This window comes from Pan troglodytes, chromosome 2, assembly GCF_028858775.2.
Source record: "Pan troglodytes isolate AG18354 chromosome 2, NHGRI_mPanTro3-v2.0_pri, whole genome shotgun sequence".
Lineage (NCBI taxonomy): Eukaryota > Metazoa > Chordata > Mammalia > Primates > Hominidae > Pan > Pan troglodytes.
In genome coordinates, this window is record NC_086015.1 from 7,162,679 (window position 1) to 7,188,588 (window position 25,910).

The 25,910-nt window shown below is 39.1% G+C and overlaps 2 protein-coding genes and 1 long non-coding RNA gene across 5 annotated transcripts in view; 1 reads left to right on the top strand and 2 right to left on the bottom strand.

Annotated features, from left to right (window-relative positions):
- Positions 1–673: 673 nt before the first annotated feature.
- TRNT1 (tRNA nucleotidyl transferase 1) lies at positions 674–25,821 on the top strand. Of its 3 annotated transcripts, none has more exons than XM_063805261.1 (9): positions 675–717; positions 2,729–2,903; positions 9,672–9,865; positions 12,921–13,059; positions 17,000–17,126; positions 18,848–19,041; positions 19,870–20,123; positions 20,329–20,610; positions 22,969–25,821. In XM_063805261.1, exons 2-8 carry the CDS (start codon positions 2,756–2,758, stop codon positions 20,575–20,577), a joined length of 1,305 nt encoding a protein of 434 aa, XP_063661331.1. In that variant the 5' UTR covers positions 675–717; positions 2,729–2,755; the 3' UTR covers positions 20,578–20,610; positions 22,969–25,821.
- LOC134809423 (uncharacterized) lies at positions 2,854–15,508 on the bottom strand. The gene is made up of 3 exons (XR_010155070.1): positions 15,420–15,508; positions 11,691–11,744; positions 2,854–2,938 (listed from the first exon to the last, which is right to left on the bottom strand). It is a non-coding gene; the product is annotated as an uncharacterized LOC134809423 (long non-coding RNA).
- Positions 22,451–25,910, bottom strand: part of CRBN (cereblon) — a 29,775-nt gene continuing 26,315 nt past the window's right edge. The window contains exons 9-11 of the mRNA XM_001140433.8: positions 25,810–25,874; positions 24,842–24,973; positions 22,451–23,453 (exon numbers count right to left, since the gene is read on the bottom strand). Coding sequence (XP_001140433.1) covers positions 23,273–23,453; positions 24,842–24,973; positions 25,810–25,874 — 378 coding nt within the window. The 3' untranslated portion in view covers positions 22,451–23,272. The remainder of the gene's footprint in view (positions 23,454–24,841; positions 24,974–25,809; positions 25,875–25,910) is intronic.

A 25,910-nucleotide genomic window follows, 5' to 3' on the forward strand; every position in this document is an offset into this window, starting at 1 on the left:
CACATTTTCGCACTTTAAGGGCTCAACGGCTGTATTCCCACTCCTTTGCCACTCTCTTTGCTCTTTTCCGCTCTAGAAAAAATTAATGAACTGAATCAAATCTAAGTTCTCCACGTTACAGATGGGAAGCCTCCAGGCCAAGGAGGCCAATGGTTACACAAACCAGGTAAGAAAATAAAATATGCCCAGTAATTTCATAGGACCGGAGGGCTTAGATTTCGAATGCGTGTGACTCTGTCAACTGTGGACTTAACCCTATGCAGAGATTGGAGTACAGAATAGTCAAACACGAATAAGTTAACATTTACCGAACAATCCGTCCTACCCTGGGGTAGGTTTTATTAACAGTCTCGTTTTGCAAAGGAAGACAGCTGCCAGTTGTCCCAGATCGCACCGGCATGCCGCGCAGATGGGCTTCTGAGCAGCTCAGGGCCAGCCAGAGGTCTGGTGAGAAGGGCGTAATTAAACGAACCCGCGCCGGTTTCCTCAGGGCCCCCCCGGGGCTCCGCTTCGCCCAGGCGGGAACCGGCTGAGGTTCGCCTCGCTGTGGGGAGGGGCGAGGGGAGCCGGAAGCCCTTCGGTCCGGGCCCCGCCCCCGCACTCGCCCTGCCGCGACTTCCCATTCGCCGCCAACCCATGTGCGTTGGTGACGTCACCGCGTTCACCAGCCCGGAAGTGCGCGTGGCGACGGTGGCGGCAGCGGCAGCAGCGGGGCCGGTAAGCGGGCGCGCGCCGCTCAGAGGGGCAGAGTTGGTGGCGTGAGTTGCTGCCCCTTCCTTCCTGCTGTGGGCCAGGGGAGCCACCGCGCCCGGTCCTCGAGGAAGACGGGAGCGGGACGTGGCGAGAGGCCTCCTCAGCAGTGGGCAAAATAGCCCCGACGCGGAGGTCGTGTCCCCGCCACGTTTCTGGCGACGGCAGGCGCGGATTCCTTGGCTTCCCTCAGCGCTTTCCCCTCCGCGCGGACGGCCCCGAGACGCTTTTTCACTGGGCCTTGTCGCCAGCACCCGGCGTGGGGGGTGAGACGCGCCTTTTCAGGGCTGGGGTTCCCCAGAGCGTTTTCCTAAGTTGAGGCGGAGGTGCAGGGAAACTGAGTGAGTCTTTCCGCCCCACGTGGCCTGCTGGGAAGCGCGGCTCCTCCTCCCGGCTTCCGTGGAATGGAATGGTTTTTCTCTGCAGGTTTACACCGGGGTCACTCGAGAGCTGCTGCTGCCTCCTTACGGGCAGGACCCCCGTATGGGGAGAACGAGGATGTGATATGTAGAAGGGAAGGCGGGGTGTGCTGGAAATCAGAGGAGATTGCAAGATGGCAGGAGAAGAATCAGGAAAATGGGGGCAGCAAAACTAAATTCATGGGAAAATACAATGTCTAGGAGCCATCCCAGGGTCATGAATTCTCGAGTGCAGGTGGGGAAGTAGGGTGATACCCACCTGTGACCATGACAAGTTTTGGAGACCAGAAACTCGGATAGAGTTCCTAGAACCCCGCATCCCTCACATAGTGACTGAAGCCCTGCTCTGGGGAGAGTGTCATCACAGTACCATGTGGCACGCGAGTGTCGTGGTAATGCTCCCCGACCAAACCACCAAACCGAGGGTTGGGCTGCTTATTCTCGCTGCCCAATAATGAGATGCAGATAAACTAGGAAAGAAGGGAGTTTATTTCTGTAACCAGGTACAGGGAGAAGGCCTGGAAAATATCCCAGACCAACTCAGAATTACAGAGTTTTCCAGAGCTTATATACCCTCTAAGTTATATGTTTATGTGTAAGTGTGCATTCGTCTAAAGATACAGGTGATTAACTTCTTATCCATAAGGTCTGAGTCCTGAAGACCTTCCTCTGGAGCCTGAGTAAATTTACTTAATCTAAATGGGTCCAGGTGCTGGGGTGATTACCCTTATATTCTCTCCTGCTAAATCATGGAGGTTTGGGGAGTTCCCTCAGACCCCTAATAAACTTGTTCGTGGAGGCCTGGGGAGTTTCCTCACATCCCCAGTAAAACTTGTGTAATTCTAAACGGGTCCTGTTAAGAATTCCTTTGTGGCCGGGCGCAGTGGCTCACGCCTGTAATCCCAGCACTTTGGGAGGCCGAGGCGGGCACATCACTTGAGGTCAGGAGTTCGAGAGCAGTCTGGCCAACGTGGTAAAACCCTGTCTCTACCCAGAAGTATAAAAAATTAGCCGGATGTGGTGGTGTGCGCCTGTAATCCCTGCTACTTGGGATGCTGAGGCAGGAAAATCTCTTGAACCCAGGAGGCAGGGGTTGCATTGAGCCGAGATCGTGCCACTGCACTCCCGCCTGAGCGACAGAGCGAGACTCCATCTCAAAAAAAAAAAAAAAAAAAAGAATTGCTTTGTTATTTTATCATGCTTCAAGGTCCAGGAAAGGCCTAGGCAAAACTCTTGGGGGGCTTTTGTTACATTCTAGCCTTGTTTAAGGGCACTGGCTGGCTCTTTCAGCTTTTAATGTGTAACTCAACCAGTCAGTCAGTACTGAAACAGTTGTTATGGAGGCCTGCGTTAGTGAGACCCCGCCTGCCACAGTAAGTGCTTCTGGAGAACAAAACCAGGTAGATACGTAGATCTAGTCGTAATCCCTCAAACTGACACCGTTTTCAGTTTTTTCATCTGAACAAGAGATGAATTTCTGAGTTGATAAACTTGCAATGTGTCCCTTTATTTTCCTTCACTTTTAATTTCATTGGTATGCCTGTGTATTTGCCTTGTAGATGTGTAGTTGGTGACTGCCTCTCCAGATGCTGAGGTGCCTGTATCATTGGCACAGGCCAGTGCTGAACCGTAGGTGGAGTAGGCTGTGCCTTCTGAAGCAGTATCTATTTACAATGAAGTTGCAGTCTCCCGAATTCCAGTCACTTTTCACAGAAGGATTGAAGAGTCTGACAGGTGAGAGATTAGGATACCTTTTCCTGATTGGAAACCTGTATAAATGGAGAAGTAGAGGGTTAACTTTTTAAGCCAGCATTCAGATATTTTCATTGTTGTTTTAATTATTTTTATTAAAAAAATAAGTAGAGGGTCTCTTTATGTTGCCCGAGTTGGTCTCAAAACTCCTGGGCTCACTCCTTGGCCTCCCAAAATGCTGGGATTACAGGTATGAGCCACGGTGCCCAATGTGCACGTTTTCGTTGTTGGAAGAAAGGCTTGGCTGGGTGTACCCAGCCTGTAATCTCTTGGGGAGGCCAAGGTAGGAGGATTGTTTGAGCCCAGGAGTTTGAGGCTGCAGTGAGCTATGATCATGCCACTCTAGCCTGGGCAACAGAGTGAGACCCTGTCTCAGAAAAAGAGAAAGGAATATTACAAAAGAGAGGCTTACATATGGCTGATCCGAAAATATAGCTAACTCACTGGAAAAGGCAAGAAGTTGACTGCAGTAAAAAGCATGGCTTTTCTGTTGCTAAGTACTTGCCATTCATTACAGGACTGGTCCTACTAACTGAATGAGCACGTACATTTTGACTTGTTATGTGAAAAAGGAAACAGATTGTTAGGCATGTGAAGTGCTTTGCCTGTGTTCCTGTAACCACTAACTAGAGAGCTGGGTTTCGAACTTAACGCAGTTTGATTTCAGAGCCCAGCTTGTAACCGCTAAGCTCTGTTTCCTTTCTAGGTATAAATGCTTTCCATGAGAACTGAAGGAAGAAGGAAATAGGAGTTGGCTCCATTGTGCACGTTGCAAAACCTGTCTGGAAGGAGCATAGGAAATGGCTTTAGCTAAGTGCCTGACTCCAGTAGCTTATTGCTGTTGCCACAGTTTTATTAGTATTGGTTCTTAATGTCGTCTGCTGATGTTGCTAAAGCAGCCACACAGTAGCATTACAAAGCCTGTGGGAATTTTAATAGCACCTTCATAAATATATTTAGTAGTATATATAGAAATATGACCTATACAGCACTGGCTATCTATTAGATTCACCTGGGGAGCTTTTAAAACACACATGCTCGGGTTCGACCTGCAGCCTACTGAATTAGAATCTCTGGGTGGGATGGCCATCTATATTTTCAATAAAAGCTCCACAAGTTAATTCTGATGCACAGAAGATAGACGAACCATTACTTTAACGTGACTCACCTTGTATTAGCTTATTCTCAAAGCTACTTTCCCATTCTTGAAATTAGATGATGGCTTTTTAGGTATGTGCCAGAGATAAATGGCCCAGAATATGTTGATTCTTTTAGATTGTTTTAGGCAGACTTTAAGTAGAGGGCTTAAATGCATGTTTAGTTTTGCCGATGCTTTACTATCTTTTTTAATTGGAGAGAGTGAAAATTGCTAAAAATTGCTGTCCAATAGAAATTTATGAGCCCATATGTAATATAAACTTTTCTACTAACTGCATTAAAAAGATAGAAATGGTGAAATAAATTTTAATAATTATTTTTGGTTCATCTAATTTAATCCAATATATCTAAGATACTATCAGTATGAATTTTGTATAAAAATTGTTAATGAGGCCGGGCACAGTGTCTCCCACCTGTAATCCTAGCACTTTGGGAGGCTGGACGCGGTGGCTCATACCTGTAATCCCAGCACTTTTGAGTGGCTGAGGTGGGTGGATCACTTGAGCCCAGGAGTTTGAGACCAGCCTGGGCAACACGGTGAAACCCCATCTCTACTAAAAATATGAAAAATAGGCAAGCATACTGATATGTGTCTGTAGTCCCTGCTACTTGGGAGGCTGAGGTGGGAGGATCACTGAAGCCTGGGAGGTGGGGGTTGCGGTAAGCCGAGATTGTGCCACTACACTCCAGCCTGGGCGACACAGACCGTGTCTTTAAAAAAAAAAAAAATTAATGAGATATTTTATATTCTTACTTGGAAGTCTTTGAAGTCTGGCATGCATTTAATACAGCACATCTGAATTCAGACTTAACCACATTTTAAGTGCTCAGTAAGTACAACTGGCTACTGTTTGAATAGTGCAGATTTTGAAGCTCTGATTTTGGGTTGAGTTGAAGCTTTTTTCTTTCTGTGTATGCCCTTCACAGCCCCCAATTTTTCAACTTCAATTGCAAGAGGCCTCTTGGAAGAAGGAGTAGTAATTAACTCTTGATGGCCTAACTCAGGTCATTCTGCATTTTTTGGAAATAAGGTTCTAAATATTGATTACTATAGCTTCTTGAACATCATTTTAACAATTGTGTTTAATGTTCTAAACCTGACATTAAAAACTGGATTTTCTCCACCCTGAGAAATGAGGTCCTAAGGAAGTTAGAGCCTAAATGGTGTGGTAAGGTAGAGGTGGTGATTGCTTCCAGAGTCCTGTGCTTGAAGGACTGGCAAATGAGAACATGGACATAGTCTAAAGTTGACTTTTTCTAGGCTACTGGAGAAGTGGCAAGAATGGAATCTTTTAGTGCAACGATCAACAAGTTAGAATGTCAAAGACTTGGGTGCCCTGGTAAAATGTAATGTTCTGTATAAAATCAAAATGTACAAAAACACACAGCCTTTGTGATGGCTGCTATATAGTGATACTTGGAGTTTAAATCCTGTACCAATTTTCACATCTTAATAGCTGCTTTGCCATGTGTAAAATTAGTTTTCAGTATGCAAGAATATGAGAGACTAGAATAGTGTATTATTGTCATATCATAAGGGTTTTATAATTTGTCAGGTTATTTTATGTATCTTTTTGCTTCAGTACAATCATATGCTAGTGGCATAGAAGATTATTTCCCAGCTAGCTGCGGTAGCTCATGCCTATAATCTCCCAGCACTTTGGGAGGACGAGGTGGGAGAATTGCTTGAGCCCAAGAGTTAGAGACCAGCCTGAGCAACATAGTGAAATCCCATCTGTACAAAAATAATAATAATAAATTTCGCCAGTTACGGTGATGCACACCTGTAGTCCCAGCTACTCAGGAGGCTGAGGCAGGGGATTCCTTGAACTTGGGGTCAAGGCTGCACAGTGAGCTGTGGTGGTGCCACTGCACTCCAGCCTGGATGACAGTGAGACCCTCTCTCAAAAAAACAAAAGAGAGATTATTTTTCTGTCCTAGAGATGAGGCTGAAGTTCCCAATGCAGACGATTTTTGCCTGAGCTAACAGCATTAATGGATGAGCAAGGACTTGTTTAGTCCTTTGGCTGTTGTCCACAGGGGGTGATAGCGCTCAGTGTTATGTGACGTCAGAAGGCCATCATATTAAAATATAGCACAATAGGGACAACTGATCACTCTCTTGAAGTCCGGAGCTCTTAGAACAGATGGTCTGCTTTCCTGTAGTGATGCTCACACCATGTCTTCCCACTCATAGCTGCCACTCACTGCCCCTTACCCCACCCCAGCCTCCAGTCGTCAAAATTTAAAGCTGTAAAGGGAAGACGTTCATGAAAATTTAATTAAAAGTTAACATTAAAAAGAGGTGACAATTATAAAAGTTTTCTGACACATTAATGTATGGTCTTTTGAATTGCTAATAGTAATTAACAATTGCTTACTATCAGAGGTGGCATTTGGAGCAAATAAACGTAGTTTGGGGATGATGAGATTCTGCATTCTTTGACTTTTAGGCGTAAGTTTACAGTTAAATTTAGTTACATTAGGTGTTATTTTCACTGAATTATTTCATTGAATGTAGCTTGCAAAGTCCTTTGAAATGTTGACTGCCTCCTTGTTTCTGTAAGATTGAAGATATCAGTAACAGGAATAAATTAAATCTGGAAGCTTGATAGTCCCTGCTGTTTTAGGCCAGTGTGAAATTATGCTTTTCTTATAATTTTTATGACTGCTCTTTCATATGGACAAATATGCCTTGATACGTCTTTCTCAGTTGTCTTGAATGTTTTTTTAAAAATCCTGAATGGCAAGTTTCTTGGAATGGTTTAATAACATAGGACTAATCAAAATGGTGAATATATTACTTTGAGTTCTGGATCTCTTTGTAATGCAGTTAGCTTACTGAGTAAATTTGAACTTATCGTTTTATTTTAGTAAAGCCAGCATGAGAATCTTAAAACAGTAGTTATCTGTATAAATTAAGCCTTGACCTTCTTCATCCCACTGTTTATAGTAAGTTCAAGTGAACGTGAAACTTGTCCTTTATTTGCTTGAATTTCAGAATAGCTACTTGATACTGTTTTAAGAAAACTTAAAAAAACCCAATATTCTTTTTTTTAATAGCTAGAATATCATAATTCAGTTTAATTATGAGCCAAATTGGTATAAAGATGAGTAAGATAGGTTTTCTACCCTGAGAAGTGGGGAGACAAAGACATAAAACAGGTAATTTTAATATAATTGGTATGTATAAAGATATGCTGTACTAGTCGCTTAGAAGAAATTCACCTAACCTTACCTTCAGGTGACGCTTCCTAAAATGAATCATAACAGGTAAGTAAGAGTGAGCTAGATCAATGTTTTCCAACTGGGTAGTTACCTCTTAGTGGGCCATGAAGTCAATTTAGTGGTCATGACCAGTATTTAAAAAAAAGAGAGAATAGAATAGATTGCATGGTATGAAGGGCAGGTTTTCTTTTATGACACTTTTGTTTGCCATGTAGACATACACATTTTGGTGACTGCTATGTGAATGTCTTAGTGTGGGTTATGGGCTAAGAAGTGTGACGGCCAGCCACTGAGCTGGAGTAAGTTGGGGAGGTGTTTCAATGAAGTGACTCACAGAAGCAAAATTATGGAGGAAAACTATGGGGAGAGTTTGGTGCAGACAGCTGGTACAGACAAAGTGTGATGCAGAGTTTAGCAAGAGATGAGACAAATAGGTCATGGAAGCCTTTGGATATAGCATTGAGGAATTTGGGTACTGTGTTGTGAGTAGTTAGGAGGAGAATGCATAGCATAATTAACCTAGTGTTTTAAATCCCTACGTCTAGATGGTGGAGGCTGGATTTAAGGGAGGTGATGTGGTCCCGGAAGTGGGCCTTGATGGGAAATGTGGCATTAGGGGAATATGAACACTTCCCCTTGGGGAGAGCTTGTGGAAAAGATATCCTTAATTAAGTCAAGAGGGTAGGGAGCATTTGTTACTTTTAAGTACATCATTTTAAGGAGTCTACAGAGAATGGGGCTGAAAAGATGTGGGAAGAGTAGGTGGAAGAGGAGTGTGGGCAGGACAGAAAACAGATGTTGAGGTAGGGATAGAGGATTATGTTTTGAGTTGTGATTAGAGGTGCTGGAACTTTGATGTATGATGAGTTTAGTTGAATGCTCGTGTCGCTGTCCGCTAGCCAAAGACCAACAGGGACCCAAGTTGGGTTGTTACTCCTGGCAGTGAGGAGCAACATGCTGAGTGAGGAGTAGCATGCTGACACTGGAGAACCTGGAGGTATACTCAGTAAGAGGGCTTTAGAAATGACTTCTTACAGGAGTTGGGCTTGTATTGGGTCATTTTGGAGAGCATTTAAGGTAGTAGAGCTTTGCAGTGGGTTAGATGCTCTCAGGAAGCAGAAGTAATTCTGTGACTGGGTGTCTTAATAATGCTTTCCTAGAAGTTGAGTACAGTTGTGAGACTAAACCTAATTGGTAAGGCACAGTCACTGTTACCAACGATTGTAGGGTGTATCATGGACAGTGTTCATGTTCCGTGTATGTTTAGGTGATTACAGAGTTGTCTTGATGGATCCATCGTGGCCACAGAATGGGCTTGTCTGGTATTGATGTTTTGTGAAATTGTTTCTGTTCCACAGACCCCAGGGCCTAATATCGTGGCAGGCTAGCTCCTGGATGCCATTCTCACTAGGTTCCATGCGGGCATATGGATATAGCTATAGTGGATTTTGCCTTATCCTCTACATATAGAGGAGTCAGCTATGTAGTTGCTTATAGTTGTTCAGTGTTCAAATGGTTCTAGCTAGAGCACAGATAGGAGTCGATTTTAGAATTATATACAGATCATTTCTTGAAGATTTTTAGCTATAAACATTAATCATAAGTGGTATAGACTAATGTCTGATAGTTTCATGCGTGAACATCCTGCCTCAACATCTATCTGTAAACACAGAGAAATACAAGAACATGTTACCATTTCTAAAGTATGCACATAAATGGGGAAAAGAAAGCAGAATTGTTTGATTTACTTTCTTTTTCTTTTTTTTTTCTTTTTTTTGAGATAAGGTCTTGCTCTGTCACCCAGGCTGGAGTGCAGTGGCACGATCATAGCTCACCGCAGCCTTGAACTCCTGGGCTCAAGCCATCCTCCCACCTCAGCCTCCCAAGTAGCTGGGACTACAGGTGTGCGCCATTGAACCTGGCTATTTTTATTTTTTGTATAGATAGAGTCTTGCTCTTTGCCCAGGCTGGTCTTGAACTCCTGGGCTCAAGTGATCTTTTCACCTCAGCCTCCCAAAGTATCAGGATTACAGATGTGAGCCACTGCACCTGACCTGCTTTAGTCTTTAGTAATACTTCAAATTTATATTGATCACTTTGAGGCATTGTGGAATTCTGAATTATCTTCTGAATAAGCAAAGAATTCTGCAAGTTCTCTGTTTCCTGTTGGTCCTCAGAGGCACTCTCCTGTAGACAAGTCTTTTTACTTCTTTGGGCCTTGTTCTCATTTTTCATGTGAAAAGCCTCAGTTAAATGAATCTCTGCTGTTCCAACTAGATGGAAAAGCCTTGTACTTTTGTGGTTAAAATAAACACATTGAAATAAAGAACTTGGGAATACAAATCTTATTTTCTCTCATCTCAGAATTATTTGTCAAAGAGAATCACGAATTAAGAATAGCAGGAGGAGCAGTGAGGGATTTATTAAATGGAGTAAAGCCTCAGGATATAGATTTTGCCAGCACTGCTACCCCTACTCAAATGAAGGAGATGTTTCAGTCGGCTGGGATTCGGATGATAAACAACAGAGGAGAAAAGCACGGAACAATTACTGCCAGGGTGAGTCAAAAGTTTGACAGGTAATTACATTGCTTTTTTGGTAATTTTTAAAAACTTAATTTTCTCTAGTTAAAAGCAAATAACGAAAAGTCTAATAAAAAACGTCAGTCTCTTCTATGCCCGTCTTAAACCCTGCAGTCCTCTGTTCCTGCAGCCATGTTTACTTTTTATGTTACCTCTCCATTTCTAAAAAGACCTTTGTATGCTATGGTATTTACTTTTCAGTTTTTACTATCCCAGTTTTAAGATGTGTTATGTATTGACTTTCCATAAGGGAAGATGATTTAGCTTTCTTACCACACCCTTCTCAACAACAAGCACATATAATTCTCCTTCTTCTGTCTTCCTAGTATATTTATATCATAATTTTTGGTTAAGTCAGTATTCAGGGTTCACGTTTATGACTCTATTGTTTACAGCCAGATTGTGGAGTATATTGTGATGACATTTCTTCTATTGGCATGTTTTTAAATTTTCCTGCAGTTAATGGCATTTTTCTTTTACATAAGCTTTCCATATACTACCAATTTATTCCTGCACTCTGTGCCAGAGCTATAGAGTTCCTCTCAAAAGATTTAAACACATTATATCAAGTTTCAGTTGGGTTTTTGGGAAACATCTTACCTGGTGCTGTCTTCCTGCTCCAATATGGACTTTTAGGAATTTCCTTGGCCTCTCTTTTTTGTTAGGCCTCCTGTTTCCTGGGTCCCATGTGCTGTTCTCTCTTGGCTTAAGCCCTCATTTTAATAATCCAAAACCTGAGGAAGCCTTACACGTCTGAAAATGTTTTTATTTCACCTCCACGGTGGTTTGATAGTTACGGTTATAGAATTCTAGGCAGGGAATAATTTTTACTCAGAAATTTAAAGGTATTGTTTTCTAGCTTCCAGTACTGCCAGTAAGTCTAGTTCCATTTAGATTTCTCTTTTGTTTAAAAACCTGATTGCCATTATTTCCTTTTGGAAGTCTTTCCGATCTTTTTATGTCTAATGTTTTTAATTTCAAGATGATATAACTTGTTTTGGATTCTTCACTTACTGTGCAGGGCACTTAGTGGGCCCTCATGTTTCTTTCATAATTTCATCCCTTTTGTTAAATGCTTTTTCCTTTGGAAACTCTTATTATTTGGATCCTGGATTGCTGGGACTGACCTTCTAGTTTTATCTTTTGTCTTTATTTTATATTCTCCTGTCTTACTTTCTATGAGAGTGCCTGAACTTCATCTCCCAATCATTGTATAATACTGACAACTTCTGTGGTCTTGTAGAATTTCAAGAGATCTTTCTTAGTATATTTCTTTGGAAAGCTTCCCGTTCATGTTTCAGATGCAAGATCTTTTATTTCTCTTAGGATATCTACTGTAGTTATTTTGACAGTGTCTTTGTTTCCTCCGAGTTTTTTCTTTCAGGTTGGCTTTCCTTGAATTTGGGTGATGCTCTATACCTGAGGGCTTTATTGTAGTTTTGCATGGGAAGTGTCAGCCAACTGGGACTCCCAATCTAAGTCTCAGTAGGAGTTTTCATTAGGAGAAATCAGAGAAGAATACTCCAGTATTATGCCAGGGAATGAACCTGATTGTTAGCATCTTGAAACCAAGTAGGGAAAGGGATGAGGGTCATGTTAATTTTCACTTGAATCTTGTTTTCATTATGATGCTTCATTCCCATGAGCATCTGTGCCTGCTGCAACAAGTTCTGATTATTTTTGGTTGAACCTTTCTAGAGAATCAATCCCTGGTTTTCTGCCTCATTAAGGGAGTCATTCTAGGTGGGTCTGATTATTTCTTAAAATGAGTTTCAAACAGTTTTCCTATTTCAAACCTTACCTTATTCTTTGCCTTCAGAGATACTTGTGCCTCAAATTCTTGAGTTCTGGAATTCTATAGTGAGAGATAGATGTAGCTTGTATTTAGAGAAGAGTATGTATCAAATTGAGAGAAATCCTACAACAGACTTCTGGTGATCGTTAACGGCTTTCACTTCCTAAATAAAGACATTCCTAACTCTTGGCACATAAAACACTTTATTCTCTACTCCTAAATGCTAATATGCTATCTGTCAGATATACTTTCTCTTTTACATATATTCCTCTTCCTCCACCGTGCCTTTGGTCATCTCTTCTCTTCATTTGAAGTTTTCCTACCACACCTGCATGTACAAACCTTGCTGCTTTTTCAAGGCTTGGCACAGACGCCACCCTATCACGAAGTTACTCAGCTTCCCCAGCTGGAGGTAGTCTGTCTTCCTAAGATAGAGGTAACTCTTTATTTTAATTTATTTCTTTCTCTTTTGAGACAGGGTCTCACTCTGTTGCCTAGGCTGGAGTGCACAGTGTGATCTCAGCTCACTGCAGCCTCTGCCTCCCGGGGTCTAGCAATCCTCCCACCTCAGCCTCCCAGGTAGCTAGGACCACAGGCATGCACCATCACACCTGGCTGGTTTTTTTGTATTTTGGTAGAGATGGGGTTTTACCATCTTGCCCAGGCTGGTCTTGAACTCCTGAGCCCAAGTCATCCGCTTGCCTTGATCTCCCAAAGTGCTGGGATTACAGGCATGAGCCACCACCCCCAGCCTTTATTTTAATTTCACTGGGGATTATCAGTAAGGGAGTTGCAAGATCTGTTAACTGTACTTATTCTTTATCAGTCTTTTGCTCAATGGCATATGTTCCATAAATTGACATTCACCTCTTTGCAAACTGGAGCTATTAAAAATATTTCTGATAATAGCTTGATTTGAAATTGAAGAACGGTTTTGAGTTTGATGTGGAGTTTCTCCACATCACTTGGCAGAGGTGACATGTTTGTGTGTTAAACTCATCTTTTTTAATCATGATGGATATTTTTAAAAAAAAATCAGTCTTTTGATCTGTTTTTGAATAATGTGGATATCTTTCTGTTTCAACGTTTAGGTATGGTAGTTGACGTTAAAAAGACTATAACTGTCAGGGCTTATAGTACCATCCCTTTATAAAGACAAAAACTTATTTTTTTTCAATTCAGTAGTATGAAAACCTAATTTAAATGACAACAAAAACCCCATGTATTTAATTGCAGCTTCATGAAGAAAATTTTGAGATTACTACACTACGGATTGATGTCACCACTGATGGAAGACATGCTGAGGTAGAATTTACAACTGACTGGCAGAAAGATGCGGAACGCAGAGATCTCACTATAAATTCTATGTTTTTAGGTAATATTTGCAGATAAAACCATATTGTGAGTCTATCAGAATGCCTTCTTTTCAAGTAAAACCTATATTCTGGAAATGTTCTTCAACTTGAGAAGTTGCATTAATTTCTTCTAAGAGATGGTTTAGCAGATTGCTTCAAAGAATAGTCTCTCGGCCGGGCACGGTGGCTCACGCCTGTAATCCCAGCACTTTGGGAGGCCAAGGCAGGCGGATCATGGGGTCAGGAGATCGAGACCATCCTGGCTAACACGGTGAAACCCCATCTCTACTAAAAATACAAAAAATTAGCCAGGCGTGGTGGCAGCTGCCTGTAGTCCCAGCTACTCGGGAGGCTGAGGCAGGAGAATGGTGTGAACCCGGGAGGCGGAGCTTGCAGTGAGCTGAGATTGTGCCACTGCACTCCAGCCTGGGCAACAGAGCGAGACTCCATCTCAAAAAAAAAGAATAGACTCTGGAGCCAAAATCCCTGGGGTCAAATTCTGACTCCGTCACTCACTAGCCACGAAACAAAAACGTTAATTAATATTGGCTTCCTTTGTACAGCTGTTGTGAGGTTTAAGAGTTAATTGTAAATGCTTAGAACAGTGCCTGACACATGTACACACTCAAGTCAGTGCTAACTTCTTAACTGCATATAAACAACATGATTTCAGGGAAGAGAAGTGCACACACACGGTACATGTACATACTCCACACACATCCACACACACACACCCGGGATCATTCTTTTTCCTTTGCACTATCTTTCATGCATGTTTATTCACTCTTTCTTCTGCTTCCCTGGCAAACAATGGTGAATGACTTCAGCACTTTTTACTGCTGAGCCTACACACAACCTCAGATTCTTTTTTAGCATTGTATTCTAGGAATCATCAATCATCAGAGTTGGTATGTAAGATGAAACCTATTTATTTCAGCTTAACTTTTTTGTTTAATGAAAGCACTGGGAATTATATGGGGGGTAGATACGAATTAGGTTAGTGTTTTGATACATTACTGATGCATCATATGTTGTACTTTAAAGTTAAGACAAGCCCTTTATGTTTAAGATTTTGGATTAAAAAAGGATGAAACATCCACTATTCATAACCTAGTTTGTAGCAATAGTAGTGGTAAAAGGATGAAGTAATAGAATTTGCTTCATGCATAGATGGGCAAGAAGTTTATAAGCTAAGGTGGCATCTCTTGCTGATTACAGTAATGACAGATACAATTTCTAGGGTACCTACTGGGTTCTAGGTACAACATTGGGTACCTGATATACTTTATTTCATTAAACTCTCAGAAAAACTTCATAAAGTGTGTTAGGCCCACTTGATAGAAGAGGAAACTTGAGACTGAGAGATATTAAGTAACTTAGTTTAAGTCCAGAGAACCATGATTTTGGCTTGTTTCCAAAGCCTAGGCAATATATGATCATAGAGCCCAGTTGGTGCATTTTTCTCTCAGTTAATGTAGTCAGAGCTCCAGGTATTTATTTATTCTCATATTTACTCATAGAGGAAACTGCTCCAAATAGTGCAATATAGAGTCTTGTCTAACTGGCTTCTCATAAGCATACTGAAAGAGAGAAACTAATACTCTTTTTCAGTGTCCTAGTTTATAAAATAAAAGCTGTTCCTATTGGTACTATCATTTTCTGACATTTACTGAACCCTTATAACGTGTCAGGCACTGCTGTGAGCACATTATGTAAATTTAATCTCCTGACAACCCTGCGAAGCAGATAGTGCTATTTAACCGACGGTAACTTGCCCAAAGTTGCACAGCTTGTAAAGTGTAGGATCAGAATTCCAACTCAGGCAGCCTGACTCCAGAGGTCACATTCTTAACCACTACATTATTCCCTGCAACTCAACCATATTTCATATTTTTATTTACTGTATTTTAAAAGGATGATATTCAGAGCAAAACAAAATACACACCAGTATGATGCTTACTAAGCTTTGTGTAGTTTTCTCTCCTGGCTTTTTCCAAGCCTTATTGGATCGAGCATTCATAGTTCTGGCATTTATGGTTGGTTACTTTGCTTCCCAAACGCTTATTTTTGCTTTGATCATATTCCTATGATTTTTTTCCTCCAAATTTTGATCTTGCCTTTAGGTTCCCCAGGGACGGTTACAAGTGTCTTCATTAGGAGAAATAACACCAAGATGGATATACCATATTATTTGCTACTTTGTGATCATATTTTTGCCTATTTACATATTTTCTTTTTATCTTCATTTTCTTTTATGTCTTTTTGAATCTGGAGCCTTCGAAATTTGCCATGTATGTCAAGATGGTTCCCTTTTAAAAGTTACTATGCATATAAAACTATTAACAGCTTGGGAAGAGTTAAGCATTAAGTGTGAACTTACCAATTTACTGTTGCTTTTGGGATAATCAAAGAACATTCAAGTTCAAACACAGCCAAGAGGTATTTTTGATAAGTAGTTGTCAGTGCCTCTTTTCTGTAATGCTACAGAGTGGAATATCTCATAGGATCACTGACCTCCCCATTTGGTGAGCTGAATGGTGTCTGTGTTTCGGCTCTAAATTCCTTTTTCTGTTTTTTTTAAGTCTCCATGGTAACCAACTGTCTTAGTTTGCCTGAGCTTGAAATACTTCCTTGGTTGTATGATTTTCAGCTTTAAAACTAGGAATGTCTCAGGCAAACCAGTATGAAGTGGTCACTCTACTTGAGGTTTTATGTACGTATATATAAAATTAGTTTTATGTCACTTTTTCTTTTTTCGTTCAACATATGAGAACATTTGTTTATTACCATTTTTGTGAATGGCTAATAGATTAACATGGTTCAAAATTCACAAAGTTTTAAAGGCTCTACAGTGAAGTCTCCTGATCTATAATGAACAGGACTGCCCGTTTAACCACACCCTTGCTAACACTGTTATCAAATGTTTGCATCGTTGCCGATCTGAAAAACGCTATCTTGGAAATGGGTATTTACTGGCTGGGCATGGTGGCTTATGCCTGTAACCCTAGCACTTTGGGAGGCTGAGGCGTGCAGATCACTTGATGTCAGGAGTTCGAGACCAGCCTGGCCCACTTGCCGAAACCCTGTCTCTACTGAAAATACAAAAATTAGCTGTGTGTAGTGGCAGGTCTACTTGGGAGGCTGAAGCAGGAGAATCACCTGAACCTGGGAGGCTGCAGTGAGCTGAGATTGTACCACTGCACTCCAACCAGGGTGACAAAGTGAGAATCCGCCTCAAAGAACAAAAAAAGGATTTATGACTAAGGTTGAAAATCTTCATTATTAAAGAGATTTCTATATTCCCTTTATATGTAGCCTATTTTTCTATTTACGTGGCCTTTTTATTAGAACTTTTATATATTATGGAAATTAGCCATTTTTTTTAATGGACTTACATATATTTTTCCAAAAATGTCACTTACGACTTTGTGTGTGATAGTAGTTTCTGCCATACAGGCATATTTCATTTTTTATGTCATTCAATTATTTCTTCGAAAATCCTGTTGTTTTGTGTTGTGTTTTCTGTTTTCTTGCTGAGTTTGGAAGATCTTCAAGATTATAAAGATTCCAAGATTAAAAATATTTTCCTCGTTTCTTCTGTTAATCCTGTTATGTATTTTTTCCATTTTATTTTGGCTATTATTTTCCCATATTGTGAAAATTAGCTTGTATGGTGTCTTGTTGGCTCCACTCCACCTCATACAAGTTTTGCATATTTCTTGTTTAGTTTATTCTTGGATTATCTTTTTAGTTGCAATTGTAAATGCAGCTAAACAGACTAAAAGACAGTCTTTTATTGTCTTCCATTTGATAGTTGGTATGTATGAATACGTATGTGTTTTAATAACTCTTCACGCTGCTGAATTTTTACTGTTTGTGATAGTGTTTAGCTGATTTTCTTGTGTTTTCAAATTCTTATTTGCCAATAGTGATTTTTCTCCCTCCTTTTCTAATGAATAGGTTTTGATGGCACTTTATTTGACTACTTTAATGGTTATGAAGATTTAAAAAATAAGAAAGTTAGATTTGTTGGACATGCTAAACAGAGAATACAAGAGGATTATCTTAGAATTTTAAGATACTTCAGGTAAGAATTTTTAAAAATAAAAAATAATAGTTTTAATATCATCACTAGAGCATAACAGTGGTCAAACGAAACCCACAGCAGGTCAGTGTACAAAATGGTGACATCCCAAATGTCTGTCTCCAGTGGAGACCTAGCACCCTATGACTTATGAGTGAAAATTACTTAGCTACTTCATATTGTATTTTCATTCCCAGAACGCACATATACTTTATGTGATCTTTCCTACAATTTTAAGTCATCTTTTTAAATGTCCATTTTTCTTTTTGATTGATATTTCCTCCATTGATTCATTAATTACACAGATGTTTGAATGCTTACCACAGGTCAATCACTGTGTTAGGTGCATTAAACATGGTAATGAATGAGTGAAAGTGTTCGCCTTCATACAGCTTACGGTTTTAGGTAGTCATGGAAATCGGTGATGGTTCACAACAAAATGATTTTGGTGAAAAGAAATACCTGTTATATGATTTAAAGAATCAAAGCATAAAGCATACTCGAAACTTGGATGGGCCGGGTGTGGTGGCTCACGCCTGTAATCCCTGCACTTTGGGAGGCCGAGGCGGGTGGATCACAAGGTCAGGAGATCGAGACCATCCTGGCTAACATGGTGAAACCCCATTTCTACTAAAAATACAAAAAATTAGCCGGGCATGGTGGCGGGCGCCTGTAGTCCCAGCTACTCAGGAGGCTGAGGCAGGAGAATGGCGTGAACCTGGGAGGCGGAGCTTGCAGTGAGCCGAGATCGCGCCACTGCACTCCAGCCTGGGCGACAGAGTGAGACTCCATCTCAAAAAAAAAAAAAAGATGATCTTGGATAAACTTGGTAAATATGAAATGCATGACTAGTTTTGTGGGTAGCAATGATGTTTAAATGTCACACAGTAACCTTTTTAAAAAACTATCCGAATTGGCTAGTTTATGTCAAGTAATATTCATTTTTCACTGGTTGGGATTGCTCTCAGAATATTCTATAACAGAACATGGATATTTTGTCAATGTAGTTTCTCTAAACTTGAGTATTTGTAGTCTGTCTTATAAATAATAGAACATAGATTAAGACTTAGCTGTATTTGTATCACTAATCCAAATTTAGCATTAATTTACTTATTTAGCATCACTTTGGACCGCTGATGAATAGAGGGTATTCATTAGAATTTTAAGGGTATGAGAGGGAAAACACATGCACGTTAGGGCTTCCAGATCTAAGATTCCGTGAAATATACTCCAGGGTGTGCAACTAGATTAGTCATATTTGAAGGTTTTCATTGAAAGTACTAATGTGTACAGACAGGCAAGCTTTGAGGAATTCAGACTACTCTGTTAAGGCACTGCAGTCTTGTTTTGGTTTGCTGCCTTTACAAGAATGCTGTTTTTTTTCCATCTAGTATAAGTGCCAATTCAGGAATTGCATTTGATGACCATTCGGAATGTCTTGAGTCAGTAATGTGGAAGTGAGGTGGAGACCTTGAAGTTTTAGTTCTTGCTAACCTCAAAAAGGCTACTTATATTTTATTCGATCCTGGGTTTTCTTATCTGGGAAAAGAAAGAGGAGGTGGAGAAATGACCAGTTGCTTTCTAAGGTCCCTTCTAGACCTAACTAATTATATGTTGTTTTCATTAAGCAGATGTATGGGATAGTACCAATAAAAATGAAAAACAGATTTTGCTTGTGATATGCCAATATAGAGGTGATACCCTGTGAAGATTTTGTCTTGTAGGTTTTATGGGAGAATTGTAGACAAACCTGGTGACCATGATCCTGAGACTTTGGAAGCAATTGCAGAAAATGCAAAAGGCTTGGCTGGAATATCAGGAGAAAGGATTTGGGTGGAACTGAAAAAAATTCTTGTTGGTAACCATGTAAATCATTTGATTCACCTTATCTATGATCTTGATGTGGCTCCTTATATAGGTGAGAGCAAGTTATAAAGTGTTTGAATTTTTGGCAGTGAAATATCTGGTTTCAAATTTCATAAGGAAAAAATGTTTGACTCATTTGGTTGAAGAATTCTTGGAGAAATGGAGTATTTTAAAATAAGACAAAGTTTGGGTTATGGGGTAAGTTTTGTCGTGAGTAGGGAAGAGCTCAAAGACAGCCTGTGGTGCTTGTAGAGTAGTCTCTAGTCAGACCTAGGTTTGAAGGAAGCTCAGCCCCTTATCTAGTCTTTGCAACTTGGGTTAGTTTCTAACCCAAAAAAGCGGTTTAAAAGTAATGTAGCCTCTATCTAATAGAAAAGCTAGAAGGATTCAGTGAGTTAATACATGTAAAGCTCTTTTAGAAGAGTGACTTGTACACAGAAATTGTTCAGTAAACGTCGTAATTCATTTTCACAAAGAACAGTGGGGTTATATGGCTTATCACACTTCTGTAAGCTTGGGCATATTTCAAATTTCAGTAACATTACTGAATCGGGGGTGGATCTTGTATCAGTGTAAAGTCAGGAATTTGTGATTAGAAAGAGTATGCCTTGTGAGTCTGACACCACCGTCACCACTACCCCTGGACCTCTTGATGTAGCTCTAATGGAAACAAGAACATTCTAGAGGCTTTGAAGGTGACAGGGGAGAGAATAACAATATATTAGTGGTTCGCCTTTAAGTTGGAACATCAGACTGAACCTATATAACGTATCCTAGTGACAAAGCGTTTCTGGATACTAAAACAGTGGCAAGGTTTAGGATATGAGTGGTTTTTTAATCCCCACTAAAAACAGGTGAAAAATGCTTTTTGTCCCTACAGGTTTACCTGCTAATGCAAGTTTAGAAGAATTTGACAAAGTCAGTAAAAATGTTGATGGTTTTTCACCAAAGCCAATGACTCTTTTGGCCTCATTATTCAAAGTGCAAGATGATGTCACAAAATTGGATTTGAGGTTGAAGATCGCAAAAGAGGAGAAAAACCTTGGCTTATTTATAGTTAAAAATAGGAAAGATTTAATTAAAGCAACAGATAGTTCAGACCCATTGAAACCCTATCAAGACTTCATTATAGATGTAAGTATATACTAGGCTTGGTCAGAAATATGAAGAAGTATCGTCACGAATTTAGAATTAATTTATTAAAACTAAGATCTACAATTCTGTGAATTTTACTTATTTTAAATGAAAAAATTTATGTTGAGTATTTAAATTTTAGGATAAGACTGTAAGTGTATGTTTTCATGTGTGACGAAACTAAATGTTTGATTTTGACACGTAGTCTAGGGAACCTGATGCAACTACTCGTGTATGTGAACTACTGAAGTACCAAGGAGAGCACTGTCTCCTAAAGGAAATGCAGCAGTGGTCCATTCCTCCATTTCCTGTAAGTGGCCATGACATCAGAAAAGTGGGCATTTCTTCAGGAAAAGAAATTGGGGCTCTATTACAACAGTTGCGAGAACAGTGGAAAAAAAGTGGTTACCAAATGGAAAAAGATGAACTTCTGAGTTACATAAAGAAGACCTAAAACTGATGGCTACTAAAAAGCAGAGCATTTCTGGTAAGACTCAATTTTCTCCCCTCCCTCTTAATGAGGTTTGAGAGACTACACCAGAATAAAAGACAGTTTAGGGGACCTCTGTAGAACAACAAGGGTCTTATTTTGTGAGTTATATATTTCAAGAACTAAACTGAGATCCACCTTTCTGGATCTGATTTATATCACTGAAATGTACAGTTCTTTTGGAATAGTTTCACCTGAGAAAACATAGTTGGCTATTATCTATCTTAACCTGTTTAACCTGTTCAGGCTTTTAAAGAAAACTGTTTTTGCATAGGGTAGTACTAAGATCTTAAAAAGTGGTAACTGTCTTGAAGAAAAAACGTTTATTGTTTGCAATTGAAATAACAGGGTTACCTTAACAATGACTGTCTATGATGTGTCAGTTCTTATCTGAATTCCAAAATAAACCTGTGCTTAAAAAAGAAATAATTGACCAAGTTTGCATAAAATATGAATACTAAATGTGTCCCCAGTTGCTGGCATTCATATGTACAGGATTTGTTCTAGCAAGCTATGCTTCAGTATGTGGTTGATATTTTTCTGTCACAATGATTTCTTCATGCATGCAGAGCCTGGGAAAGTCATGGGATTAACTTGAGGGTCCCTCTTGAGCCTATTTATTAATTATTATTTTAATAAAACAAACATTGGTATTGGAAGATAAATATGTTTATGTGGTATCTGACAATGTGTATCAGGTGTCATATACAATGGTAATATGCCTCTCTTTAAAGTGTTATTTATTTTATTAGTTAAAAGGATATGGCTATTATTATATATTCTCTAAAGATTTGAGTCCTAAATGCTTTCATCAGGTAAATAAAATGTATAATACAAACTGTTTATTTCAGCTGCTATAATTTCAGCTGCCATATTGACATTTCATAATTTATTTCCTTTCTGTGGAGCCAGTCATAAAATCTTTGTACTCTATGAGCAAATAGTAATTTTGGACCTTGATAAAACAATTTTGTAGAGTGTAATATTTCTAAGAGGAAATGTCACAGGGGCTATGATGCAAGAAAGCCTCAGAAATGACTGCATACAGGTCAGTAATTAGATGCATTATAAAATAATACTTTGAAATATTTAAGTAAAGAAGTACTGCCAAAATACAGATTTAGACCCAGCGTCATGTAATACATACTATTTCTGTATAGAAAGGATGCAGATTTGGCTGTCAGGTCTGGTTTTGTCACGTGTAAAACCATTTTCAGTAGTAGTATATGTGTGTTTTTACAGATCAGAAAATTTTATTTGCTAGTAAACAGTATGGGACATACTGAAATTATAACTTTTCAGGGGGAAAAGGTAACTTATTGCAACTGGTTTAGATTTCAACCTACAGAGATGTACTATGCTACTGACAAGAACTTTCTGGGATCCACTTGGAGTAAGTTTTAGTGCAGTGTAAGAACTATAGGAACAACCAGACCAGTGAAGTCACACAAACCCAAAATTATTAAAGTAAAGTAGTAAAAGTAGAGCTTAGAAAAAATAAGGCAGGGGCATATCCTGAATGGAAGTATTCTTGAATTTTCATTTACTCTATTTACATAAATATGCAATGTGATACTCAACTGATTTCACTCCACCTTCAAGGCATGTATTTTGGCCTCATACTATTACTACATTTGAGTAAACATTTAACCTGATTGATTGATTAGTTTTAAAGTAGCAAAGGAATATCAATAAAACGAAAGTTATCATACAAATGTGGAAGGAAGGACCCACTAAAACCCTTGAATATAAGCAAAGAGGTAGGTGGCAAAGTAGTCTTTTTAGAACTTTTTAGAATTATGAGTAGATATTTTACATTATTTGAACAAAGAACATGTTTAGTTTCACACTGAAGGTTTACTTACAGATTTTCTTCAATTTACATTGAACAAAATAATACAGTATCACGTTTAGCCTGGGTGAGGGGACATGTTTTGGCATCTTTTCCCTATAGTAGTAGTTTTGGTTCAAATTAATTAATTTTTGAAAAATAGCTTTTGTATGGAACAGTATAAATGGGCTTATAGTTCAAATACTGAGCAAATACACAATACTACTTTTTACTAACAGGCATATAAAGGAAATGACAACTATTCGTGGGCTCAAAAAACTGCATATTTTAACTAATTTTCAAAACTTACAAATCAGTATCTCAGAGAAGTTAAAGAAAATGGAACAAAGCCCTTTTAGAATAATTAATATACATTGCCTTGCTTCTTTCCAAAAGGAACATGTACTTGTCACCCTAGCTTTTGTTATTTAGAGCACTGGTACAGATATGCTGTCCCATACAGCAGGATCAAATTATTAGTTTCACATTGTAGGAATTTAAGATTTTTTTTTTTTTTAACGCAGGAAATAATCTCATGATTTCCAAAGATGTCTTCATGTCCCATCAATGACACACTACCAGACATATCAGATTCCACAGGATAATGGCACCAAGCTACCCAAGTAGATGTTTCTGGTATTCTAGACTGCCGTTCATGCTCTCCAAAAGTATACTTAAAAGTTTCAAATACAGTTTCACTTAGAAACTGCAACCCTCCAAGTAATGTTATGTTTACCTAGGTATGTATCAGAGGCAATAATTTCCAAAGCAGATCTGATTTTAGAATATAACCAATTTGTTAGATAACTTTCTCTCTATCACATCTGTTTACAAGCAAAGTATTACTTTGTCTGGACTTATTTCATCTTCAGTGTCTGGGATCGTGGGCAACAGAGCAGATCGCGTTAAGCCCCAAAATTTTTGAGGTGACATGTCTTTTTTGGTGGCCGTAAACTTCCATCCAATATGGCTTGCACAGATCTTACACTGGGCAACAGTCCAGGCATACCTAAGAAATTAAGAAAGATATCAGCTAAGGAAACATTTCTGTACTCCAAGCCTATCATATAAACCTATCACGAAGACAGACCTTAGAGGCAAATTCTAAGGATTAGAGATTCTAAGTTGAGATTTGATCCATACAGTTCCTTGAAACCTAAAAACATTTTCTAATTTTGTAATATGTATGACTTTTATGCTCTTAAGCCATGTTTACATTTTTCTTCTACTGCATAGAAATAAAGAGTAATCTTATGAATTTGTTTATAGAAATTGCTGGTTGCCAAGACCACATTCTAACTTATACTGGCTTTTCCTTTGGTGTATTGCAGTCAAGTTAGAAAACAGCAATTACCTGCAGAAATAATGCACTTCTGTCTGAGTTAAACTGGATGGGCCAGGAAGGACACGTCTCAAAAAATATTTAAAAACTACTATTCTAAAATAAGAACGATTGTCAGATAATGCAACCAGAAATACAAACCATGGCATTTTGTTCTTAAGATAAACCATGTAATTGCAACTGTTTCCTTATTTTTTTCCCTAGGTATACCATGCCACATTTATTTATAGTAACAAATGTATTCTAGTTTCAGTCCTCACATAGGGTGCCAAGTAAGATAGGGCAATCCAAGAGACATAGTCCTAACCCCAGAGTAGCATGTAATCCTTTCTTAGCATCCCTCTTTCTTTGAAAACTGAAGATAGTACAGCTGAGGGAACTGAACAGGTTCCCAGGATCATAGAGAATCATTAAGCTGAAGCAAACAACAACAACAAAAAAGGCAAACTAGAAGAAAAGCAGGATTCGATGGGTTCTGCACCATCTTAGTCTATCAATCATTGCTTTGTAAACATTCTCCGGTTTTTACATTACTACAGAATATGGTCCAGATATAAAGTTCTACTGGGTCATAAGAGAGCTGATTTTCAGAATTACATGACAGAAAAAAACAATTTTGGATTTAACTGGATACAGTAACCCGCGGACAACTGCAGTTGTCAACCTTTTCTTCCTTTCATTCAATGATAAAAGATATAAAAAGTGCAACAGATGTTTCTAGCTATTTGTGGAATGAAGGACATTTAAATAAAATTTTTTTTTTTTTTTTAATAGACAGATTCTCACTCTGTCACCCAGGCTGGAGTGCAGTGGCACAATCTTGGCTCACTGCAACACTCTGCCTTCCAGGTTCAAGAGATTCTTGTGCCTCAGCCTCCTGAGTAGCTGGGAGTACAGACCCCTGCCCCCATACCCGGCTAATTTTTGTATCAAATTACTCATTTGTCTACTTTTTATTATAAAGATTGTGGCAACTCTGCTTAGGACTCTGGATTTTTCTGCCCAATTAAGGTAAAAAGAGAAAAAAAAAGCAACCACCACCACCATAATATTACCCAGGAAACCAGCTGTGTTCTGTAGAAGGCCGGCCTATCAGATTCAAGTTGCAAGCCTTATACACAGTAAGTGTCTCATGCACATATCCATGAGGATTCACATAAGCTGCCATCGGCCCACATAAGGATAAACTAAAACAAAGAATCAAGATGGAGAACAAGTCAAAATGAGAAGTCTAATTCTATTAAATGCTTAGAATTTTATTGAAGTTCACCAAGAAATGAGGTATGAGCTATACAGTTTTTAATCCTTCAGTTTTATATAATACCAGGATCTTAGTATGAAAATAGGGTGGGGGTAGAGCTGGCAGACAGGCCTGTTTTGTCTAAATGTCTAAATATTTTCTGTGATGACCCAAAGGAAATAGTACTTGTTTTTAAAACCCTCCTCAAGACAGACATTGTAAAGAATATAAAACTCAAATGCTTCTAAAGGAGTCTGAGAGTGTAAGTGCAATGACAAGGTCCTGTGTGGTCATTTTGGGGCAGTTGATTATTTTGCAGAAAGCAGTTTCCTTACCTTCTTGATTTATAACTGATGGATTTGTCATAAAATGATTTTCAAACACTGTTATATCAGAGCATCAAGATGTGTTCAGAAGCATGTCCTCCTTTGGCCCTATATGGCAAAACTGATGACTGAAATGTAATTTCTGAAGCATCTATGTTAGGGCCTAATTGAAGACAGTCTAACATATAGATTGTCAACAAGAATTAGGGGGAAAAGAATTTCTCAGTTGTTTTACTTTACCATGCTCATTACCTGTGAATAATCCCTGACATGCATTGTTGCTCTGAGTACCCAATCTGGAAGATGGTCTTAGCAAAAGTGAGCTAATTCCCTATATTTCATTTGCTAAATGTTTGTAACTTTAAGGTACTGGAGGAAAGTTTATGGAAAACAGAAATACAGTCTTGATTATAATTCTGATAAGGCAAGTATATTAAAAACGTAATAAAGACCTTACCTGAATATTTCATTTTTGGTTGTTATTTCTGTTTCTTGACATTGTTTACAGCAAAGGGAAGTACACTAAAAAATTTGAGAGAAAAATTATTGGTAGGAAAA